Raw genomic sequence first — 26016 nt, 5'->3', positions numbered from 1 at the left:
TGTTGCTCGCGTCTGCGGACAATTAACCGCTTTAGTTAACCTCCGCACACCGCTGTCCTTCGCAGAAGTGGCCCGGAGTTGCGGCGGGATTTGCGGGGCGGCGTGGGAGCCGGCGCGCGGCCGCTCGCCCGAGGCCACCCCGCGCGCCCGGCCCCGCGCCCTGGGCATGGGGAGCGGGCGCCCGCACGCTGCCAGGGCTGCTGGGCCGGGCGAGGCCGCCGGGGGTGGGCAGGGCCCCGGGCCGGGAGCGCTAGCCTCTGCGCGGCCCCCGGAGTGCCTGCTGCTGTGCGGCGCCCCTGCCCAGGGTGCCTGTCGCCCCTGTCGGTCGCTGGAGCGCTGAGACCCACTCCGGCTTTAGAGGAGCTTTTACGGGGGGACTGAGCCCCAATAAACAACCAGTGAACTTGGGCGAGGGGACTCTAGCACGAGTCCTTGTGGGCGCCTCTGGACTCCGCTGCAGGCAGTGGGCGGGCGACGAAGCGAGTCGGAGGTTGTGGTCCGGAGACCCATTCCTTTGCTTAATTTGGGGATCTGAAACTCTGGTCCATCGTGATCCGCACTTTGAGGTTTCCAGTGACCACACCACAAAGGCAGTCTTTATGTTGACACGAGTTAGTTGGTCGTGGTGAAAGTTAAAGACTTTAGAACATGTTCATTTTGTGGAGACCTGTTCATTTGACAATATTTGGGCGTAGCTCGGAAGGCAGAAAGTAATGCTGGAAAAGTAAGGTCATTTTTGAAAAATTCACTTTGAAAATTGTCCTAAGACTTTAGGAACAACGTTATGAAATAAAACTCTGGCTTGGTGCATTTTTAAGAGCACAATTTATATAATTTTAAACCAGACGGTCGAATGCAAAACTGGTGAGACCGAATGGACTTACCTGGGGGCAGTTTTCATCGCTGCCCAGCTAACTAACCAACTGGCGAACTAATTAAATATCTTAGCCCAGAGTGGTTATTTGAAGCATTATTTTAAACCTCGAAAAGTGTGGGACTGTTGACTTCAGCTTTGAGGAGGAAGTGTCACCATTGATAATTGATAACCATTTTCTTGGACGTTGGTGTAGAAAACTACACAGTTAAAGAAGTGTCGCCAGGTCTTAGGTGTGTTACAATTTTTAAAAAATCCAATATCACGATGATGCATTTTTATAATGGACAAATGATTAAGATTTCAATTGTATGACAATTAGAAGCCATTGTGATTGGAAAGGACCGAGGCATTCATAAATTGTGAATGAAGATGAAAACAATGATAAGGCTTATTCAGTGATTGGATACAGTCCTGTAGCTTTTTGGCTGACACATTTTTTATTGTTTATATTTTGTTTGGCATCTGTGTATGATTAACTTAGATATGGCTATTTTCAGCAAGTAATGTGCACTTTAATTTAACAAAACTGGAAAAATGAGTTGCTGAGTTATTTGTATTTTAAAAGCTATGTATAATGGCCAATAAATATGATGATGAAATTGTTTCAGGTATAAGGGATTGCCTTTAGTTGTAAAAGTTACCTTTCATATTACCTATCAGCAGGATTTTTTTTTTTTTTCCTTTCTGGTAAGCCATGTTCATTTGGTAATATTTTTACATTATTGAAGCACAGTTCAAATAAAACAAATTGAGGCAAGATTTTTCGCTTACAAAGTAACTGCATGACTTATTCTCACCTGTAAAGGATTGCTTTTCTATATTAATTTGTATTTCTAGCATCAGCTGCTCAGAAACCTTGCTAGCGATTACACTGCATTTTTTATTTCCTCTAAATATGCATTGTAAAGTCACTAGCTTTATCTTAATTTCAATAAGTTGGAGATAACATTGTAACATCGTGACATATGGAATATTAGGAGCATATATAGCACAATCATTCAGCTATCACATTAGTATTCAAGAACACATACTTACCAACACTAATTCATGATGACTAACATTCTCTCTTGTTTTAATAATGTAAATTTAGGTTGACGTATTAAAACTGTTTTGGGGATTTCAGGCCTATACTCCAGAAGGAACTGTAGCTTTCCAATTCTCTTTTAATATCTCTGTGACTTTATAGGTAATGTAAGGTGTTGCAAAAGTAAGAGCACATGAACAGTGTTACTTTTATATCAGACCAGTAGTTTAGCTTTGTATTATAAAAGTCTATTAGCTATGGCAAAATGTTTTTTAGGATATGTAAATACAGAATAGAGAAACATTCTTATTGGCAGAAAACTTTACAAAGTGTCTCAGTTGTTGCAATAAAGTATCTAGGTTTTAGAAAGAATTTTAATTTAAAAAGGAACTACAGTTTAAGTTGTTAATATTTAGCAAAATGCTATGTAAAAGCATCAGGATTCCCCTATAAATCAGTACATATACCTCAGTACAAATCAGGTATAAAAGGAAAAATCAGAACCATCATATATGATTTAATATTTTGCTTTTTCTAAAAATAATGTAAACCCTTAATAAAACTTTTACGTGGCATGATTGCATTGAATTATTAAAATTTCAGGTTCTTCATGGAACATATTTTAAATGGTTTATTATTGTAGCAGTGTCCCAAGAATATCTAGTATTTACTCTTACACCTCTATATTGATCTAATTTTCTGTTTTCCTTTCATGGAAACCATTGTTTCTATAAAGAAAAATAAATATTTCTGGTGAAATTAAGATTGTTTACTTTTATATTTGATATTTGTAACTTGGCTATTTTATCAGTTTATTTCAACTAAAGGAAGTTTCAAAAGAGAAATGTAAATGAATTTCAATAAAAATTCTAAAAGAGTGAGGTGGCATATTGCCTTAGTATAGAGCCATTAGATCTTAGGTTACTTATATGCTTAGCTTTAAAAAAAAACAAAAAACAAAAAAAAACTTTATAATGGTTTAAAGTGTTATTGTGATAACCTATTAATTAGGACATTTGAATACCTTAATCACTTCTTTTTTGGATGAAGACAGTTACTATGCTTCATATTCATGTCACTCAAAATTACTAAAAATATATTGCAACTTAGTGCTAGAAAACAGTTACACTTGAGAGGTGACATTTTAGGCTTGTTTAGTACAGAAGTATATGTGACTTATAACAAACCTGTACTTATCATCATTTTTTTAGAGGTTATGTCTCCTTGTCAAGTGTTTCGCTTGAAAGGAATCCACAGAATATTAAAGCCCTGAAACTATTTATAAGGCAAATTTGTGGACTGAGAAAGTTTGCTACTTCTATTTGTCAATAAGGAAAAAAAGTATGTTTTAATAAAACATTATTTAGCAACATTGGCAACAAACTCAAGGCAACCTTCAAAAAAAAAACCCACGTTGTTTTGTGTGCATTTGCTAAGAAATTCCAAATTCAGTTCTCAAATTTGCATTTTGATTGTTTAAAATAACTTACTAAAATTTTGGGATTACATGACAGATGATTTGCAACTCAAACAAATTTAATCAAAAGTATGTTTGATGTCTTAATAAGAAAATGAAATGTCACTGAACATAGTACTTAAGGATGTAAGCACTTAAGAGTTACCGCACCACTTAATATCTGTTGCAGTAATACAGCATTTTAAAAAGCATGGCAACGGTAAAACTACCACCTCCCATCCCCATGTATTCTTTACATTCTCAACCCCTTAGCTGATGAGTATGTATGTATGTTTTTTAATCGTATCAATAAATGGTAGTAAAAGTCAGATTATAGGAAGTGAGTTCCCAAAGCATGTTTAGGTCCACACTTCCTTCAACAGGGCTTTCTTTGCATTATTTCTAAGGGGGATAAACAAAGTTTTTGTAGTTACAGTGAAAGCTGAAAGCATGGCATCAGAAAGTATATGGAGATAGGGAGGTCTTATCATGGGGCTGTGGTTGCTGTGAGCAGGGCTGCCTTCCCACACAAAGAACAGATTGTGGTTTAACTCTTTCCATGGCCTAGTTTAATGTGCTCACATAGTAACCGAATTGTTCAAATCTCTGCTGGAAACTACTGATCGGTTTAATGATTTCCTCTATGGCATTTGGTTATGCCTCATGCTGTGATGTAATCATCTGCATTCTGTATTGTTATAAAATTTTGATTTATACTCATTCTGCCGGAGGAACGTTTTTACAGCAATATGTTAAAACACTTGATAACTGCATTATTGATTGGATGGGACGTGCACCTTTTCCGGGTGTGATACACATACCGTGAACATGCTGCAGTCTTTAGCACCGAAAACTCGAATTTCATCTTAAAAATGGATTCAAACCCATTGGGGATTTTCTTTGGCCCCCTTCTTTGTTCCAGTGTCATTAGTTGCACTTTCTTCATCTTTACCCTCATGGCATTCATCAGACTGCTGGTTAGATAGAATTTATTTCTCGTAGTTCAGGGTGACCAGCCCTAGTGTGTCAATTCCAAGTTGGGATCCGATAAGTTAGTGAAAGTTATTTTCCTGGTTGGGGTGACAGTATAGTCAGGGCGTTCAGAAAAGTGGCTGCAGTGGGAAGTTCTTATTTGCTTTGGATCTTGGTTTATTGCTCCTGTACAGTATGCCTGCCCAGGATGTTAGCTCTTTCTCTGAGCAGTAATAGGGCCTCAGCTTATGAGACAGGATTTACCTATGGCAGGAAGTAATGAAACACGAACTGCTTTGGGAAGTAACTTGGAATATCCGTAGGTGAAGATAATCTGCCGTTCCACACTGCCCCCCGCCCTTAAAAAAAGGCTTAGATGGAACAGGCTGGGAAAATGCAGGAGCCTAAGGTAAACCACTTCATTCAAAAGATGGGATACTGTAGAGTTGATGCACGTGCAGACTCACAAGCCGTGCATACGTGCACCCACACTCTGGCCGAAGAATTCACACACGTAGCAAATGAATTGTATTGATTCCACAAAAGCAGTAAGTGACCAGTGGTGCACTCCTGGTGTCCCCCTGCCACCGCACGCAGAGACACAAAGCATATAAAGTTGGTGCCAAGTTGCCATTTCTCATTGTTCACCTCAGATTGATTTTTAAGGGGTTTAGAATAATTGCCGTACTCATGTGATCGGTTAACAAATTAACGGACTCCGTGGGGCTTCAGATTCTCTAGGAAAGCTGCCTGAAGAACCTTCACATAATTTTTGTTTTCAACTTTGGAAACTTCTATTGAAAAATGAAAAGAGTGTGTCGGTGTGTCTGTGAGAGAATAGGAGAGTGTGAGTGTGTGTGTGTGTGTGTGTGCGTGTGTGCCTTGGAGGCTGGTGTTGGTGAGGGGGGAAGAGAATGCACGGCTCAAAGTATGGAAACCTTCTGTTCAGGACACTGATACGGCAAGCTGTGTCCTTTGCCCACTTTCCCTCACTGTATACCGGTTTCTCTAGTTACCACTCTTGGAATGGTGCTGTTTCAGTGTTGGAATGTTGGACGTTTGATAAGAAAATGGATCAAGTTTAATGGCGCATGCTCTTTGTGCCACCAGCAGCCTCTTGCTGAGAGCATGCTCCAAAAGCGGGAACTGTGTGGCATTACACTGAGCATCTATATGCTTTGTGTTTCTGTGCCACAGAGAAGAGAAATGAACTGTGGCATCGCTCCTGCCTTCTGAACAGCTCTGCTCCGATTAAAAAAAAAAAAAAACCAATCTCACTGTGTTCTTTGTAAAATGGTACTGCTTCGTGTTAGTTGGTCAATCATATATTTAAATATTAAATTGGGTGCCAGGCACCTTGGTTGCTTACGTTTTAGAGAATGTAGGATGCATGGTGGGAATGAGGGGGATGGGGCCAGAGTGGAAATACAAATATAAATCTTATTTTCTTTTTAGGAGGCACGATCAACCTGTAAATTTTGGTGGAAAAGGGACTGCTTGGCGGACTTTGTTTTCTTCTTTTCCTGCTGTTTTGATAATTTTAAATAAGAAAGAAATGTGATTTTTATGCATAACTTTTTGGAGTGAATTGGGAATGGATTATAGTTTTATTTATTTATTTATTTATTTTTGAGCCTTTAAAATTAAGCTGACTGTGTCTGTCTCCCCCCCCCCCCCTCCGCCCCAACCTTCATCTTCAACAGGATGAATTTCACCCATTCATCGAGGCACTCCTTCCACATGTCCGTGCAATCGCCTACACTTGGTTCAACCTGCAGGCTCGGAAACGCAAGTACTTTAAAAAGCACGAGAAGCGAATGTCAAAGGACGAAGAAAGAGCAGTCAAAGATGAGCTTCTCAGTGAAAAGCCTGAAATCAAACAGAAGTGGGCATCCAGGCTCCTGGCCAAGCTGCGCAAAGACATCCGCCAGGAGTACCGAGAGGACTTTGTGCTCACCGTGACTGGCAAGAAGCACCCGTGCTGTGTCTTATCCAATCCCGACCAGAAGGGTAAGATTAGGAGAATCGACTGCCTGCGACAGGCAGACAAAGTCTGGCGTCTGGATCTAGTCATGGTGATCCTGTTCAAAGGCATCCCCTTGGAAAGTACCGATGGAGAGCGGCTCATGAAATCCCCTCATTGCACAAACCCAGCACTTTGTGTCCAGCCACATCATATCACAGTATCAGTTAAGGAGCTTGATTTGTTTTTGGCATACTACGTGCAGGAGCAAGGTAGGAGCAGATCATTCTTTCTTCGAGTAGGGCAAACACTGCCCGCAAACCCCGTATACGAAATAGCTGGCTTGGGTTAGATGGTCCTCGAGGCCCCTAGGTCTCCTTCACCCATGCTGGGTGGAGTGGCCTGCCCTCTTCCACTGCCACGTCCATTGCCATGGGCCAGCCATGGACACAGGCGTGGAGCTTTTGTACCTGGATAGGTGTGGGTATTTTGCAAAAGACCACAAAGAGATGCGTTTTCAGATGTCTTTGAAATAATATACCTTTTCAAAGGCACAGACTAGTCTGAAAACTGGAGTTTATTACAATTCACATTTTGTCCTCGGCTGCATTCCTTGCGTCTAGTCATCGTTTCTCCATTTGAAAATGTAACTTTATTTATGAAGAGTCAAACCGCTTTTTAATAATCTTTGTATTGGCCTCGTAACTAGCAAGGTAGATGAACTTTGTTCACGAATCTAGTCCTGTTGCAACAAAATAGAATTTACGTTTTCCTGTTACAAAATGCTTAAGATAGCCAATATCAGAAAGTGTATCTTACGTGAACCTGAATTTATTTAATTTAAATATTTCTATCGACACCTCCTATTGATTGTGTAATATTCGTCATAGATTAAATGGATGATAGTTCTTGTTTAAATAATTTAGGTATAATATTTTCCCAACATGACTTGGGAATACTTAATATCATTAATTTACTTGAATGTGAATTCACAAAACTTACTGAGGAGAGAAGTTGCAGCTCTTCTTACAGAACAAAAACAGAAAGTGGACTGGTTACACTGGTTTAAAATAAATCTCAAAAAGAATGCAGAAACCACATACCGTACCTATTAAAAAAAAGACTTGATAAAGACAGTGGTATAAATGTTGCCTGGGTGAGTCAAAAATAGGGTATATTTTTCCTAAGCATTTTTTGAGTTCATGAAATATGTTTTTTTTCATTATTATTTTGTACTTTCCTTTAAATAACTGACAGTTTCTTTTCTTCAAATAAATGTGTCAGGATATGGATTTCCACGTATTAGCAATAGTCTTTAGTAAAACATCATTTTAAGAAAGCAGCATACCAAAAGTGGACTGAAGTTTGATCTGCCACAGATGGTGGGTCATTTCCTAACTTGGCCTGGTCATAGGGAAATGGCCTGCAGATAGCGAGGTGGCAGACGGGTTATCTGTTGTTCGTTATATAAATCTGGGATTCAGCAAATTGGTGTGAACCTTATCATTATCCAGAAAAAGAAAAAAATCAAAATTACTCTTTTGGCTCAGAAATCTAGGTACTTGTTACATGTTTTTTTGTCTTTATATTTCCTTGATATAGTTTTAGAGATATGCTTAAATGTCATTTAAAAAAAAATTCCTAGTTTGATTTTAAATAAGATGCTCAAAATCATATATTTGAAACTACCGTTTTTTTTTTTTTTTAAACATTGCTTTTGCCATCACCGTGGATTTAAGAATTAAGGTCCAAATAATGATGGTTTAGGGAAAAATATATTTTCGCTCTGTGCGTCCTAAAATAAAAGCTCATTAACACATGACACTTAATTTGATTGACAGCTGTCTAGGAGGTGACATCCTAAGGTGGGCTGTAGATCTGTGTTGGGTTGACTGTCGATGTGTTGTAAGTGTGTTGTGAAAGTCGAGGCTGGAAGTAAAGTTTTAAAAAGTGGGTCATGCAACTTTTTAGTACAGGGAGGGAAGATTTGTAACCACTTCCCTGCTGCTCACATTTTAAGTTGCTCGAAGGCTAGTCCTTGAGGTGCACATGCATGTGTATTCATTCCCCATTCCCGGGGCAGGCAGCCAACTCTCTTGGTTGATGAACTGACAATAAAGAACATATCCTTTGGATTCGTGGAGATAGATTGAAGAAAGAAAAATGCGTAAATGCCTTCTGCATTGCACCATTGGTCATGATAATCATGAAGTTTTAAGCAACTCTTGGAGACCATGTTTTCAGACCGAACATTGATTTTGTTGTTGTTTTGAGTCTCTGTCATAAAAAGCTTTCATTATCTGACCCTGTATGTCTCATTTGTATCCCTCCTACCTGCCAGCGCGGCGTCTCTTCTTAACATCTGTTGGCTCTTTCTTTGAAAAAGTCATATCAGGAAGCTTTTGCGTTTTCCTTTTTTCACATTTCATATCTTTTTTTTTTTTTTTTTTTGGTCAAATGTAGGTTAATTATGTTGTTTTGCAGTGCAATTGATTGAAGAAGGCATTTACAAAGATAAGTCTGTAGTCAATCAAAGTGCTGCCTATCTCTCATTATGACTCTTTATTTCTCTTCTAAGTACATGAAAACCCACTTAAGTCAGTTTTATAAATCAGGCAAAGAAGTATGAAGAGTAACATGAAGGAAAAATAAGAAAAGAAAGCTGTAATGTTTACAACAGAATGAGCAGCAAAACTACCTTTCTCCCCCTTTCTCTCTGTCTCTCCACTTCTAAACGACTGGGAGGAAAACATGAGAAAGAACAGAGAGAATGCCAAAGATGGTTGCCACTGGCACCAGGATTGGCATCAGACCCTCTTTGTTTAGCTCAGGATGCCTGTGATTTGTTAGTTGGCATCCGCATTGCAGAGTGGAGTGATGTTACAATATATTGACAATTTCCAGATCTAGAAATGTCAATAGTCCTCTTGGTTATTTATACAAGATCACAAACTGCATCTCTTCTGGAGGATGAAATAAAGACCAACATATAATAAAGTTCCATTGTTGGCCAACTTCCTATGCTTTTCTTTTTCCCTCTTTCTCTTTTGGTTCAACCCACACTTCTTTTTTTTTTTTCTTCATGCCCAGCAGCCTCATCTTTTTTGAAATGTGGAAAGAGTTACTAGAGCTTTGACACAAGCTCTAGTACTACATCTGCATCTGATATGGTTTTGGGAAAAATTTATGCATTTCAAAATCACTTTTGATATAGAGTTCATTAGACCTTTGCATCCCATGGCCAGGAGGCAGTATTTTCTTTAAAGCTAAATCTCTTTGTTATTCAGCTTCTCCTATGCATATAGCCCGACTGACCGCAATTTTTAGTCCATTTTTCTATTTTTCCACATTAGTAAAGGGTCATGTTCAATACAGTCATTTATAAAATTATATAAGCCCCCCGCTTTACCTCCCATATACGCATCATGGGGGAGTAACTGCATTTAAATCCATAAAATCATTTGACGTTATTGATTCAGAGGGCTGCGCTTCGGCTGTTCCGTTGCTACAAGAACCGCCATTTTGTTTGTGAAGTGCCAGGCGAGGGGGAAAAAAAAGGCAGACACTGTGCTTGATGCCAATAATGGTTGCCAGTGGCACCGAGGTTGGCATCAGACCCTCTTTGTCTAGTTGCTGAATGCCTTTGATTCGTTGGTTGGCATCCGCATTGCAGTGGGCACACTGGAAAGTTTTTGACAATCCCTGAATGAAAGCTGCTTGCTTGTTTGCTGCAGCAAATCTTAGCTAATATAAAACCCTTCCTTTTTATTTTTTAGGTTTTTTTTTTCTTTCTTTCTTTTAAGTCTGTGATAGATCAGAGGGAAAAAATAGCTCTAAAGTGGCCTCCATTTCCCCAAAGATGTTAAAGATGTCCAATGATTCTTGGGCAGGTGGTACCTAGTCCCCATATTGTCTTTGTTATTGCATTCATGAAAGCAAAGCAAAACAAAACAAAACAAAAAGCAGGCAAGGCTTGCACAGGACACCTTCCTGGGATGTAAGTGTGCTGTAGGGTGTGGGGTGTGCACTGAGGATGTGGGGAAGACTTGCTGAATGTAGTGATATTTAATGCATTCGTTATGACTGACTCTCGCTTTCAGTCCTGTCACTGCTTATTTCTCATGCAATTTGTAGTTCCCTCAGTTTCCACCCTTCCAAATTTTACAGTGACATGATGAGAGGATCTAACTTTTCTTCCTAGTGACTTATGTGTAACAGTGTAAATGTTAAAAAAAAAAAAAAAAAAAAAAAAAAGCAAAACTTCATGAGGAAACCTATGTGTTCAGGTCTGATACAAATCCTCCAATCCTGAATTTCTCAATTCTGTATCAGAACGTTGCCAGATTCTCAGCACGGTCCTGCACACCAGGAAAACCAACCAAAAGGCTAAAATAATTTTGGTTGACGTTTCCTAGATAGTGAGCATTAATATTGCTTTCCGGTTAACCACCATTATCTCATTAATTAATAAGAAGGATTAGCAGTTCCACCCCAAAGGGCTGCAGAGAAGGAAGTCTGGCCTATGCGAGGCCTTGAGTCCAGGCTGTGTCCTGTCTGAAGGGGAAATGGGGAGGGGTGGGGTGGAATTGGGGGGGGACTGGGCTTTCTCTGAGGCAAGGAAGGGTTTTGAAGAAGGAGGTCAAAACACACTAAGAAGTTTAAAGATCTCAAGAGATAGTAACTGTTGTCCTGAGTTTAACAGATCAGAGTTTAAACTAAGTCAGCCTAACTGATTTTTGGACCGTACTTTGCACTCCTATTAAACATGTTTCGGATATTGAAGAGAGTCCTCTCATGGCTCATGGCTGTCATCAAGGAGGAGTTTCCTTTAGCCTTGGGGAAACTTTAAAGCCACGATCCACTGCTGGGTGGCAACTTTTGTTGTTTTATTGTTAAGTGTGATGATAATTAAAGTACATTTTGCAGTTGTGAAAAATGTGACTTGTTTACAGGGGAGGTTGTAATCATTGTTACTGTTTTTGAAATAGAATCCTTCCCGGTTGTCACATATCATTAGCTAGGAAACAAATGCTAAGAATTATTTTCCTCCCTCAGTTACTGGCTTTTAGAACCCTTTTGGGTAACCATTATTTCTTTATGAAAAGCTGACGCAGATAATTGTTTGCTAGTTGACGGCGTATTTTAACATTTTAATAAATTCCACTTCATTTTCAGGTATTTCCCATTATGGGGAAAACTAAGCTTTTGTAATTTGTTAAAATGAGGCCATTCTCCAGGATGGTCTGGTGTGCGTGGACTGCGAAGGGCTCAGAGAGCAGAGAATTCATGTGCACATGGGATTTAGGGGGACACTGCAAAGTTTTCCCATCTAGCACCCTGTCCTTGACTGAACTCCTGAACTCCAATGCACAGTTGCTTGCATTCTGGCTTACACACAATTCACCAGATAAAGAATGGCTCTTACTGACATGTCTTGCTCCTAGGCTTAATGAGACTTTTGTGGGAACATATATTGTAAGATAAGATACTTAGCCATTTTCTCACTGATAAGAAGAAAACACAGTCTACGGGGCCAGACACTCACCCTCTGTGTATGCCGTGATGTCCCTGCCATAAGATAACTCTGCCAGACAATTCAAGAGTTAAACTCGGAGGCCCCAGTTACCAGCTGGGGAAGCTTGGCATCTGTGTTCTGATATGGCAAACTAAGCTATTGCATTGCTGTTAATATGATTTCAGTTTTCAAAGGGAAAGGGGGGTTGGGGGGGAGAGGCTCATTTGTTACATCAATTATGATTTCGAATATTAAAAAAAAATACAGTGACCCACTTTCTGGAGGCAGCAAAGGTTGGAAAAATGTCCTACCGACAGCATGAGGCTTCCCTTCCATCTTAAGCCCTTCCTAACCCTCCCCCCCATACACAGTAGTACACATTTTATACTAAAAAATATTGTTCACCTAGATATGGGTTGGATTTGCAAATTTGGTGCACTCTGCCTCTTGCGTGGTAAAATGACTTTATATGTAAAAGAACAGAGATGCTGTTCATTATTCAGGAATAATGGTAATTTGGGGGATCTGTGAATTGCAGTGACGGGAGATAGTGGTTGGTTTCCCAAGGGTTGACTTCCTGACAGATTCAGCATGGGCCTTGGAGCTTAGGGAGGGCCACATATAGGGAGGCCCCCTGTAGCCATGGCCCAAGTTCTTTAAAGTTACTCTTTTCCAGAGTGGTCAGAGGGAGTGTTTCCATGCATAGAGGTAATTTAGAGTGGGTAGGATCTCTTATTTACTTAGTTGTTTTTGCCTAACTCTGGAACTTAGGAGTTGCCAAAAGGAAATTAAAGTTTTAGTTCTCCGTTAACTTTTTCCTTTCAAATTTGGCATTAGGGTTAGAAATAGTCCAGGTTAACTAACTTAGGAAAGCCTTTCTCCCCATAAACATTCATTATGCTTGATTGACCTGAAAAATTAGGCCAGTGGGCTTAAAAAAAAAACAAAACAAGAAAAAAAAAACCCCAAAAAACTCTATCAGGGTGCTCTTTTGCCCTTTACTTCTCTGCTGATCTGTTAGGATTTCAGCACCTGAAGAGGGAGGGACGGACCCAGTGCGAGGCTGAGTCAGAATTCTCTGGAATTCTTAAAAGTTGAGATAAGTAAGTTTTCATTTCTGGCATCCCAGTGGCTTGTATGATAACTGGCTTTTTAATCAAAGCGATAATTATCACTTTGTTGGGAGCTTGGGGTGACAGAGAGTGGAAATAGCATAGGCAAAACTTTCTGAGATAGATAGATTGTTAACTATCCGAACTTCTGGGGGCAAAATGAAAGGTGATCCCTTGTAGCGAAACTGGCTTCTTGGGTAGAAATTTCTCTTCAGCTTGGCAAAGAATAGCATTTTCTAGTTTGAAGTTGAAAGCAGAGCCTGCGACCCTCCAGGCGTTTTTATTATGGGCTAAGTCAGAGCAAGTGATCAGCCAATGTCATGTTCAAAGCAAAGTTTTCCAACTTTTTTCCCTCCGTCCTTTGGAGGAGGAATAAAAATCTAGAAGGATAGAAATAGAAATCTCAAGGACTAGCGGTTGTGCGATGGGAAGCCGGAGTGATTACAGCAGCCGGTCTCTTCGCCAAGCATAGCAAGAGGGGCGCTTCCTCCGAATCAGGCACGCTCTTCTGTGGCAGCGTGGTATGCTGTCTCATTTTAAGGAACATTCTTGGGTCCTTGAACTCTCATCACGTGATGTGGTTAATTTAACTGAATTCAGTTGTTAGGATTTGGCATAGAGAATAAATCATCAGACTGCAGAGAACTTGTGAAAACGAAGTGCGTGGAGTGAGAAGTGAGTCTGTGGGATTAGCTTGTATTAGACTGAACGGTACAGGGTGTGAGGCTAATGGGACTTGAATGGCTCGGCTTTTGGTTGTTATATTATTCAGAAAATTGGAAGAAATGGCTAGCAATTAACCAATGAGGTGGAAAGACCTTGAGGCTGAATTGAAGGCCACACGTTGGAAAAAAAAAACAACAAAAACCTCAAAATTTACATCAAGCAGTGTTCCAAGATAGGAATGCAAACTTGTCTTGTGCATAAATATATTGTTTATAATAAAACACTTAGAAACACATATTCTCTCTTTTATGATGATAGTTTAAACAGGACAGCATTGATGAATCACAGACAAATTAAAGAACTCTGAATAAGGACTATATAATTGAAAATATGGGGTGATGGATGAAGTAATTTTACTAGCTGAGAGTTGCCCGGAGGTTGTATATTTTCAGAATCCCATTTTAAGGCAGTTCGGAGCATGTAGTAAGTTATGGATACAGCACAAATCATTTGAAAATGGGATTTGTTTAAACAAGTGCAAAAAGGAAAGGAAGAATTGCCCTTGAAAAAAATTCCTTATTCTAAGTACGTGCAGTTTCAAATTTTCGGTTTCTCTGTTTCTCAAAATAGAAAATTTAATGAACAGCATTCAGCTGAGTTTCAAAATGCACAAATCTCCCACAAAACGACACAAAAAGCATTTAACCAGTGTCAGTTAATATTCAGTGACACTCGTATATATTCCAATACTGAGTGAAGCTTAAGATTTCTTTAAAAACTTGATTTTTCAAAAGTCACATTGGAAAAAAAGAAAACATACATAGAAAAATGTATTGCTGTTCACAGGGAACGGCAGAGCTTAGAACAAAAATCTAATCATGAGCGCAGATGTTAAGAAAGTTATTGGAAATGGGGTGTATTCTCTAATTCCAGTGAGTAGGGGATTACATTTATGCCTATGTTAATACCATGAGTATGTCAACATGAAGTCTATACCCCTCTATTAGTGAAATCTAAAGTGTGAAAAATGTTCCTGCTTAGGACAACTTGTATTTTATTATTCTGACATCTGCAGTTTCTGGATGGATTACCTTAAATTTGCTATGCTATGTTAAAAGCCTTGTTTTATGAGGTCGGTCTCAGCTCCTGGCCTTGGTGTCAGGAACCCTGCTACGTGATGCAACTTGCCTTGTTAGGTTTAATTGACCAAAGCTGATGTGTTAAAACAATTCATTTGTGCTGTAACTTATGCCCTGGCTAACTTGCTACCTGAATCCTTTGACCTTGACTTGTCTGGGTCACGAAATGGCTGCAAGCTGTTTGACCTTTCTATTGTGCAGTAATGTCACTGTTTCCTCTTATTCTTTTATGGTAATAGCTGACAAAAAGCCCCAGCCCTGGCTTTACACCCCAGTGGATTCAAGGCGTCCCTCTGCTGTAGCCATGTCTTCTGTTTGACATGGTCTGGCTGTAGAAAGTGACTTTCTTTTGTTTGCTGACAGTGATGGGGACAAATTTGCAGCCCTCCTTGCTACAAGAGGTGGGGGATAGTCTTCTGGCCTTTGGAGGGATTTGAATGCCTTCTGCTTAGATTCCCAGTTTCCGTGTTTTATGATGATGCATATCACAATTTCCTTTCCCCCACTCTTCTGAGGTCGACTTTGCAGCTTTTTATATTTATGATTTCCTTAATAATTGCTTTTCAACATTTTTAGCTGTTACAATAAAAATATTTTATTGTCATTACATAGGGTAAAAGTGATAAATTTAGTTATGCTTTTGGTTACCAATATCTAAGTCCTAAAACAAATGACGTTTAAACTTCACCCTATAAATCTTTGCCCAGTATTGGAAAAAGTCTTATACTAACCATGTAGGACAAGACAAAATTTTTCAAAAAATCAGAGTCATGTCATAACTTGATGTATGTGACCTTAAAACTCGGTTTATAGTTTTAGGCGAAGCCTATTCTTTGTGACTTAAATAGCCAAGTCCCAATACATAGTAGCAAACCATTGGTAGATCTGAAGTTTTTATTTCTGTGGGGACTTTTGCCAGCATGTAAAATTTAAATATTTATTTTGATGAATATAAAAATTGTTTTTCTATTCTTTATGAAGACTCATGTGCAAAAATGGAGTTTTACCTCTGTTCTCTTCTGAAGCAGTGAAATAATTTTATTTTTAAAATATTGGAAATGCCTTCTAAAATGTTAAAACGCAGATATTTTTATCCTACCAAATTTTTCTTTGCCAAATATGACATTGTAGTTCATGATTTTTCCTATATTTGCCAGATTAAATATTTAAAATCCAAGCTGTTACATTTTATTTTTAAATTATTAGAGGAAAAAAGGAAGTTTAAGTTAGACTGTGCATTTCCTGACTTGTATGCCGCATACTGTTTATACATGTGTGTGGATACACTGACAGATGAGAGACAATGTGGCACAGGCACTAGAACCTTGGGAAAAAAAGCCCTAGATTTTTCTATTTCCATTTAAAAAATATATCTGAAATGGCAGGTGAGAAGATTTTACTTTTTCTTTTCTTTCTTTTTTTTGGGGGTGGTGGCTGTTGTTTCAAACTATTTTTCCCCCCAGGAATGTTCCGAAGATGAGGGAATTTAAATGCTTCTCAGCATTAATTGTGTTGATATTCCAGCTTCCCAGGGGTTTGAGGAAGAAAGGTGAATAAAATACACTGAATCTGATTTTACTTGGTAGCTTCAGTTCCTCTCTGTTCTGTAAAAACCAGTCTAGACTCAAAGACATATATCTCTCTCGATTTTCTGTTCCCTCGTTGGCTTTCTCAGTGGTAGAGCCAATGCAGAGTTATTGGGTTTGGATGTGGTTAGGAGGCTCATGGGTCAGAGGCAGTGGGACCATGGTTGGAAGACAGTGAGCAGCCCCTGACTGAGGGTTTCAAACATGTCTACGACTTCTTGAAGTCAGCCTCCACTGGAAGTTCAGTGGAAGCTCTAGTGGAAGTTCCTCCACTGAAAGGTTTTACAATGGAACTCAGCTGTTGAGTTGAAGAGGTTAAGTTTCTGGACCATGGGTAATTGGTGGATGCATGTGTGTGTGTTTGTGTGTGTGTGCCCACGCGCACGTGCTCACCAAAGAGGAAAAGTAAAGTTGGAGAAAAAGAGAGAGGTAGGGCTTAGATCTTGCAGGAATTGAGAAGGATAGTTCCATCATAGATCGGAGAGCAAATATAATGCAGTTTAAAATAGTCTGTCATCCTCTGAAGTTGGGATTGCTTCTTCCTGCTGTTAGAGATTTTTTTCCAGCATTGAAAATTAAGTGCACAAATCTCACGTTTAGGGGTCTACTCTTGGTTCTACCCTTTCGCAGCTTTGTGACCTTGGTCAAGTTACTTAAGCACCATGTGCTTTGGTTTCCTGTTCTCTAAAATGGGGATTAAAATGTCTGCTTCACAGGACTGTTTAGTGATTAAATGAAATAATTCATGTAAGCAAAAGCAGTAGTGTTAACAATACCCATCACTACTCTGTGTAAAGTGACATAGCGTAATAGATACTTGCAAAGAAACTAGGCTGATGTTGGAGAAAATGGGTGATTGGGTGTTGAAGAAAAGGTCATCATTAGTTTTTACATATCAGGTGATAAGACATTCCCAAGAGAAAATGAAAGTCTCTGATCCCAGTGATGTGAATAGATATTTGTTAATTAAACTTCTGAATGTAGGCATATGAAGTTAGCTAGTTGTATACAGTTTTAAAATCTGCTTGAATTGGGATTACTGTAGGGTTCAAGCAATCCTTTGTATCCAGTTTACCAGAGAAGTAACTTCTTGGTCAAATTAGGAATATTTCCAAGGAAGGAGTAAAATAATTTTATTAGTAGCTCTCTGAATAAATAAATAATGCAACTTTGGTATCAAATGGAGGGTGTCCTAGCAAGACTTGTAATTCACTACATTACAGTAAAAGCAGAAGACTTTTATTTACCAAAAAATCACATTGCCAGCATTTGGGAGAACTACACTTAAGTTTTAAATTTGATTGGACAGAAGTGATGATGTGTGGCTAGACTGGATTGTTCTTGACGAAGAGCATGCTACTGTTTTTCAGACTTTATGTCTGAAAGCATGTCATTCAAAAGTGACCCCCAGTTGTGTCAAAACTCAAAATGTTCAATAGTTACATGAATTGTTTTGACTTTATTAACATTTAGCTCCTTCTATTTTAAGTCAGTCTTCCCTGTTTGTCCTTTTTGTGGTGTGAAGCAAATTAATTACATGATCCCTAGAGGGAAAAAGTTCTTATTTCTTACTTAAAGTGATTTCATTTTTACTGAGAACAACAGGGAGCCAAAGGGAAGGGGGTTAAACCATTCTCTGCTTCTCAAGCTAGATTTGGGATTAGTGCTTGACTTCAGTGGCTTTCGGTGGCTGGGTCCTTGTGGTCACGAAGCCACTTCTGTGGGCCGGATATGCCGAGAGCTTGGCCATGGTTGGTGGGTTGCTCCCTTGACTCTCTGCACAGCGGGTTCGGAAAGTGGACGGATTCACCCATACCCATGGTGTCTGCTAGAGAAGTGCCTTAAATCACATGTCACATTGGTGCTGTACCAAATAAATAAATAAATAAATAAATAAATAAATAAATAATAAATCATATTCTTACATGAAGCATTTTATAATAATACCTGGGGGTTCTGGCCAGGAGTTCATAGGAAAAGCTGTCGCACTGTTTGTTCATCAGTTAAAGGATAACTGGAATGTGCAGCAAGCAGTATCAGACCATTGATTAGCTTGTTTACATTCTGGTAACATACTTTTAAATAACCTGTGTTGTGCGTTTTCTTTTTGAGAACATCCCTGGTATTCAGTTGCTTTTCCTCTGTTCCTTGGTTGCACAGAAGTAAAAAAGCATGTATTTTAGTATAGGAAGCGAGTTCTACCCCAAATTTTTAACATACATAAAATGAGTTGTTGTTGATGGCAGAAGGATTTGGTATTTTATCTCTCTAATACCTTGGGAAAGCTTTGTTTGCACTTATGAATTAAAGTTGATATTGACCTAAAATAGCGATGCATAGAGGGTTCGTGGTTCTTAAATACTGGTTGCCTTTCTTAGCCTCCTGGAGATGCTAACATAGTTCTTTAAACTTCCTGATGGTAAAATATTAATATTTTTGGATAAGACTTAGAGTTATCGTGTAACAATATCTGTTCTATTTACAGTCTCCAAATAAGGGAAAAGCTGCTTATAGTAATATGAGGATCACTGGTCTTACAATAATTAAATAGACTTGTTATACTACATTAATCCCTTTTGGAACATTTGGAATGACTTCTTAGTACTAACAAACATAGCATTAGGGCCTAAAATTAATCTGCTCTTGGTATCCAACATTTTATAATATAAAACATGTGTATAGAGAAACCTATTTCGGGTTTAAGATGAGTTCATGGAAGGACAAAATGAAATTATATTGGAATATGATTCCAAGTCCTGATAAAATCCAGAATTCATTTACAATCAGCGTAGGTAGACAGATTGTTTTTGGTAAGTTTTTGCATTTTGGTGAATATGATGTTTGGGCTCTCACAGTTATTTTCCCCTTAAAATCCAAGTTTTGTAAGCAATCCACCAGATACACGCAGCATGAAATGGGAGCTTTTCCATCCAATATCCAGGAGGTTGTGTTAACACCCTAGGAGCTGGGGTTTCTTGGTACCTGCATTGGTATGGCTGTTTATTAATCCCAGAGAAAATGAGATGGACTCAATTTTAAACTCTGGTCCAGTCTTAGCGTTTTGCTAGAAATGGTTTCAAGTTAATGACAGACTCTTCCTTCCCACTGCATTTTTCCAGATTTGCGGAAGGGACTTCGAGACAGGGTAATGTTGACATCTTCTGTTGCAAAGCCCCACGAGGCGTAATTTCCTCCACAGTTGTGGGCTATTTTACTGTAGAGTTTTCCACACACTTGAAGTCAGCCTTGGGTGTGCCCATTCCAGGGGAGATATTTTGCGAAGGATGAAAGATTGGTTCCCTTCTCGGACAGAATGCGAGCATCTGCACAGAGAAGTATGGAAGTGCTCAAAGTATCGAGTGGTTTGCAGCCATTTTAGACCATGTGCCTGGGACCAGCTAACACATTGTCAGGGAAAAACATGATGTAGCAACAATATTAGATCATGCAAATGAGACTACTGAATAGTAATAGTTATGGGCAATATTTTGGAAAACACTGATTAGTGACAGTTTTATTACAGCAAATGTATGTATCAAGTCCCCAGATTTCATTGTAATGCACTGAAAACAGATGTCAAAGTGTCCCAAACAGAATTTCATGGTTAATCTACATATTGCATGGAAAGTACAAACAAACCATTTAGAATTCTGTTATTTAATCCTTTTAGAAGGAATGAAAATATACAATTTAGATTTACTCCATTCTTTCTTTTAATTTCAGTTTTTGTTTTCTAGGGGCTGCTGATAAGTTATTTTTTTGTTGTTGTTTGCTATTTTCTTAAGATGCGTGTGGGAGGACACATCTCTGCATACGGACATGGTTTTCCTTAATGTACTTTGAACTGTAAGTTTCTGAACATAAGGTCTTTGTATTTAAAAAAAAAAGAAGAAGAAGAAGAAGAAGAAAGAAAAATTAGGCTTTAAATTATTTAGTGACCTGGTAATGGAAAGACTTCCTTCTAGCCCTTTGTTTACTGATGTGGAGTTCCAGTCTGTGCCACATTGTGACTGCAGCAGAGTGCTGAAGAGGAAGAGAAGGCAAACCGTAGCCCTACTACATGCAAGTCCCCATGAGATTTTGTGCCTCTCAGGGCCTCTGTTTCTCTATCTGTCAAGGGAGGGTATTTGGTTAGAAGACTTCCACTATCCCTCTTGGCTCTGGCATCTTAGGAATCTAACTTCTGGTTACCTTGGCAAAGGGGCTCTCCCCTCCAGGTTAAGCAATATTTAATAAAGTTTAGCATGCTCTTGTTAAATTTGGGGATTTTAATACATTTTATTTATTAAAAAGAAGTAGAAAATGTGTAACTTGCCAGTTGGGTAACACTTTTATGTTGCTCAATTCAAAGTCCAATAGTCAGATCATTTGGTTCAATCAAGATAAAAAGCTTGCTTTTTTTTTTTTTTTTTTTTTTTTTAAAGAAAGAGGTCTTTAACTCATAGAAGCTTAAAGCTTCGAGTCTCTCTAGAGACCTTCTCACTTTATGGCTGTGGGTCCTGAGTCTAAGAGAGGCCCAAAGCCTCTTCAGTTGTTTGTGTTAGTTTTACTGCTACAAGGACATAAAGAAGCATAAATAATGGAAAGTATTATCTTGTGGACATAGCAGCAGTGTTTTTTTTTTTTTTTTTTTTTTTTAGAGGAACATAGAGGGAAATCATGACTATAGATCTTAATATTATCATTTTGTAACTTATTGAAATCCATTGTTTCAAGAGTCCATTTTTTTCTTTCATACCTTTTCATAGGATATATTCTAATGAAGTCATTCTGAAGCCTTGGTCTTCATGAGAATGACTGCCTTTCTTTTTTTCAGTGCACGCAAAATACTTCTTAGATTATGGGCAACTAATAAGGGTTGGATACTAATTGGAAAAGAGAGGATCTGTTAAAAATGCATTGCCAGATTTCCAGCCACATTGTAGGTCACGTTTGAGATTGTTTGTAGGAAAAACTGGTTTTTGGAAGTTAGATATTGGAAGAAAAAGTGGGAGCTGGTAATGAGTTGGTTTAAGCTCTGCTTCCTGGATGTCTACAATTTTCAGATTAGCTGGATAATTGCTATACCTCCATTTTCCTTTGTGTGGTATATGTCTCTCATCGTAGTTTAAAAAAATGCCTTTTTTTTTTTTCAAGTTTAAAACATCCATATACCTTCTTTTATTGAGGAGATGTTTCTGAGGACTTTTTTTTTTAGTTTAATTTTTAGAAACCAAAACATATTAAATTTACAAGGGTAATTCAATTTCAAAAGGAAACTTTTAGTGAATCTTTTTGCTAAGGTAAGAATTCTTTTTATAACATAGAAGATTTATCTGTAAGTTAAATTGTTTTATGAGTGTCCTGTAATGTGCTTACGTATATCAGGTCCCCTGAAGTTAGCAGAGATTAATAAATTAAAGCAGAGACACTAACAGTATTAGAAAAGTTTAACATCAGCTACTATCAGGAGCCAGTTTCTAGTCTGATATTTTGTGGAGAGAGCTTGAAGAAGGCATGTTTTAAAGGCTCAGCTATAGGTGGAAAAATAGATGCATAAAAAGTGGTTATTGTGCAAGAGTATCACACCAGCATCAATGGAAATGTTAGGGGAGCACACTATGAAATTGATCAGATTTATTTGTTAAATGAATATAGATTATTTAAATCGAATACAGAATGTCATGGGCAAATAAGGTGAGTATTACTGAAGTGATTCAAAGGAGGTTCCTCCAGCTGGGAAAATCGACTTTTTACCGATGTCTGATGTTGGTACTGTCTTCCCCACCCCATATGTACTTTCCATGTCAAGAGTGAGTAGAATAACAACGTAGGAAGCACAGTGTCCCTAATATTAGCCGTAGAGCCTGTCCTGGAACCAAGTTGCAGGTTTAAATGTTTCTCCTACTCCTGTTCACTATGGGACTGGGCACATTAGTTATGTCTTGTGAGTTTCGGTTCCTGAGCTCCTGAGGTGGCACCTGCTTTACTTGGTGCTTGGGAGGGTGACCCGGGAAGGTGCTTGCAGGGTGCTTGGTACAGCGCCTGCCGTGTTGTGGCTCTTCCACGAGAAGCTTGCAAGTCAGGTGCTGTGATTTACTCAGCAGCTGGTATGGGGCTTGCACACAGTAGGTCCTGAGTACTTATTTGTTCAGTGAGTGAATGCTCACCACCTCTTCTGAGGATTCCGGAAGACTTGGTCTCCCTTTGGTGGGGCAGAGCATTCAGTCAGGGACGGCACTGTGCCGAAAGTGGGAAGAAAAAAATACTAATGTGGCAAAAATTAAAATATTGTCCTTGCTCTGTAATGTCTCAAAATGGAGCCCTCCGAAAGTGGACTGTATAGAACTCTAGCACATCATAATGCTGACTTCAGTGTTTGCAGGTGACTTAAGGGAACAGCATCTCCTAGGAGCCTACTAACAGGCTAGATTCCTATGTAAATGTCTCCTTAGAATCCAGTATGGTTCACAACTGCCCATTTTTCATAAGGCCCTTCATTTGGGTTATAAGGAAATCCCACACATAAACATAATCAGAAACAAAAAGGAACATACCCATAACTTTTGCCTAGCAGGGAACACTCAAGGCAAATGGTGTTTATGCAGGAAACCAACACTTTAAAGTCCCAAACGTTTTCATGGGCTTGAATGGTGATACATAATTTTTCTCCTTTATGTCTCCAATAGCACGGAATTATTGCCTCACAAAAGTTTGGGAGTGGTATCTCCGTATTTTCTGTAAGATTTTCCTTTGAAGAAGGAAATTGGTTGCTTTGTCTTATTCATTAAAAATGTTACACAATTTATTTATTTATTTTTTAATTTTTTAAAAGATTTTATTTATTTATTTGACAGAGAGAGAACACAAGCAGGCAGAGAGGCAGGCAGAGAGAGAGGAGGAAGCAGGCTCCCTGCTGAGCAGAGACCCGATGCGGGGCTCGATCCCAGGACCCTGAGATCATGACCGGAGCCGAAGGCAGTGTCTTAACCCACACTGAGCCACCCAGGCACCCCAAAATGTTACATAATTTAAAAAATCATTTCATTGACAATGTATCTTAAGTGCCGAAAAATTTTGGTGCTGGCAACATTTCTTCAGTAGTCACTAGTTAATAATCTTTATCTCCTTGTTATTCGTTTTATCAGTTACTAAGTTTTTCCAAAGTGTGTGTGAGTAAGCACAAATATATAGTGTATTATTTTTTTATTTTATTTCTTTTTTTGCTATGTGATTATTAAATTCTACACACATCATACAGTTAGGGAAGTAGACATATATGAATTTATTTAAATTTGTCTTTCAAAGAAAATACAAAACACTTGGTAGAATAAAAGGTGGAAAATGGTTGACAAGTGTGTTTATTGAGTAGGAACTCTGAGCTGAGCACTTTTAGTATTTTAAAGTGTTAGGAAATAATACTGCAAATAGAGATGATCTCTCCCAAATAATTTACAAGTAGAAAAGAAAGGACAATGGTCACTTGCAGTGTTTATGAGAAAGAAAAACGCCAGATATTGGAATAAGCAAGCAACTAACTAATGATCTAACCAACTACTATATATAGATAGATTTGCTGAGCTCTCTGGGAGGAGACCCTGTGGGACTGTAACAGAAAGGTCACAGAGAGGAGGTGATTCTTCTGCAGGGTTTTCTCAGGAGTTCTATCATAAAAATAAAACAATGAAACAGATAACCAAGGATCTACCTCTCATATAAATGAATTCTGCTTGGCGATGATAGAATACTGTACGGAGGTTGATATATCCTGGGGATTTGGGGGGCAACAAATTTGGCATTTTGTTTAAAAAATATTTTTAGTAAAAGAAAAACCTGGTAGAGAGCTTTCACCAAGATGCTGAGATACTCAATACTAAATAGCTTTAATTGGTTCATCTCTGTTTTTTTACTTTCAGTATGGTTAATAAATTGAATCCAAATATTTAAATTATTTCTATGTATATCTTAGCTCTTAGATTTCAATGTAATCCTATACACATTGTTTAAACATTTTTATATAATATCCTTTAAAATTAATTCTCGTGTTTTTATTGTTTGTAATTATAATCTTGAATGAAAGATGGGAATATATTTGGGGTATATACATCTAATGATTCATTTTAGGTGTTTTATTTATTTTTTTAAGATTTTATTTATTTATTTGATATAGAGAGAGAGATCACAAGTAGGCAGAGAGGCAGGCAGAAGGGTAGAGGAAAGCATGCTCCCCACTGAGCAGAGAGCCTGATGTGGGGCTCGATCCCAGGACCCTGATATCATGACCTGAGCCGAAGGCAGAGGCTTAACCCACTGAGCAACCCAGGAACCCCCATTTTAGGTGTTTTAGAATTGAGAAGATAATTCTATAGTCAGGTAAAAACTAGAGACTAGAACATTCTGCAAAAAATAATTTTATTTAAAAATTATTCTGAAGTTCATGGAATTGAATTTTGTGTCCAATTTACATCCCTATTATTATTACTATTATTATTATTATTATTTTAAAAATCAAGTGTGGCTCCCCAACTCAGTAGAAAGGAAAAAGAATGGTTTCAATGGTTAAGATGTGCTTTATTGTTGAGCTAACGTATCTCTTTTGAGGCAAATTTATATTTTTGCTACTAAAAGCGATGGATTGATATAACAACATACCCAATAATAAAGTAACCCTGGGCTTTATATGTCAAATTTTCCTAATATATTTTGCTCTCTGTAAATGACATCTGTTTCAGAGCATAGCATTTCCTTATAGATAGAGAAAAAATATAAAAGGAAAACTATGGTAATTCTTTGACTATTGCTGTATTTAACTCTTTTAAAGTAGCTTTCAAACTTGAAAGGTTATCAAGCTTAACCCCTAAAGATAGAATTGAATCCAGTGTGTGAGATTCTATTTCTCTCTGTGTCCCCCACTCCCAGAGACAAATACAACATGAATGGAAGTTCTTAGAGGGCAGTGATCAGGTTTTCTTTTTTCATACTTCCCCTGATTCTCCATAAGGGAATATACAATGTTGATTGTTTAGTTGAATGTTGATTCTAACTCACAGATGTGACGAGATTATGACCAAAGAAATGTAAAGAGACATCTGTCTCCGGGTGCCATTACACGGATGGCCTTTCAAAGCCATTCTATCTACACATAGGTTGCTTAGTCGTTCAACAAATATTCACTGAATACTTACAATGTATCAGGCACTTGTGCCAGGTACTGGAATTACAGTATCGAGAAGACGGGCATTTTACTAACTTTCCAGTAGGGAAAGACAATTTAAGAAGTATCCAATGTTTATGGTTCTTTTTTCCTTCACTGAAAAGCATTGCCATTAGACGTTCAGTAACTACTTTGTGCAAAGAGTAATGGCAGTGACTATTCAAACACCATCTGAGGGAAATGACTTAATGAAAACTTGTGACAATTTCTAAGGAAATAGTGAGACCATGAGAATGGATTATTCTGATGAACAACTATAATTTTTTGCATCTGTGTGATAAAAAATATTTTTGTAGGCCATATACAGTAACACTAAGCTTGCTCTATGACATCTTGTATGTAGTGTGTAGCTTTTCTTACAGGGAATTGGAAGTGTGTCAGGATGCCTTTCTGAGCTCGGTCCTAGCTCCAGACTGGAGCCGTGGCCCTGGCTCTGAGTGGCATTAGCACCATGCTCTTCAGAAGTGAGCAAGTGGAGAACTCTGGTGAAGCTTTAGGGAGTAAAGCTGGGCT

At 38.4% G+C, this 26016-nt stretch overlaps 1 protein-coding gene across 12 annotated transcripts in view; it reads left to right on the top strand.

Annotated features, from left to right (window-relative positions):
- Positions 1 to 26016, top strand: part of NFIB (nuclear factor I B) — a 439139-nt gene that overhangs the window by 208019 nt on the left and 205104 nt on the right. For all 12 annotated transcript variants that reach the window (XM_082695043.1, XM_082695049.1, XM_082695044.1 and 9 more), the window contains exon 2: positions 6033 to 6564. In XM_082695043.1, coding sequence (XP_082551169.1) covers positions 6033 to 6564 — 532 coding nt within the window. The remainder of the gene's footprint in view (positions 1 to 6032; positions 6565 to 26016) is intronic.

This window comes from Mustela nivalis (assembly GCF_964662115.1).
Source record: "Mustela nivalis genome assembly, chromosome: 13".
Lineage (NCBI taxonomy): Eukaryota > Metazoa > Chordata > Mammalia > Carnivora > Mustelidae > Mustela > Mustela nivalis.
Note: the sequence above shows the minus strand (reverse complement) of the source record. Positions and strands in the feature narration are given on the sequence as shown.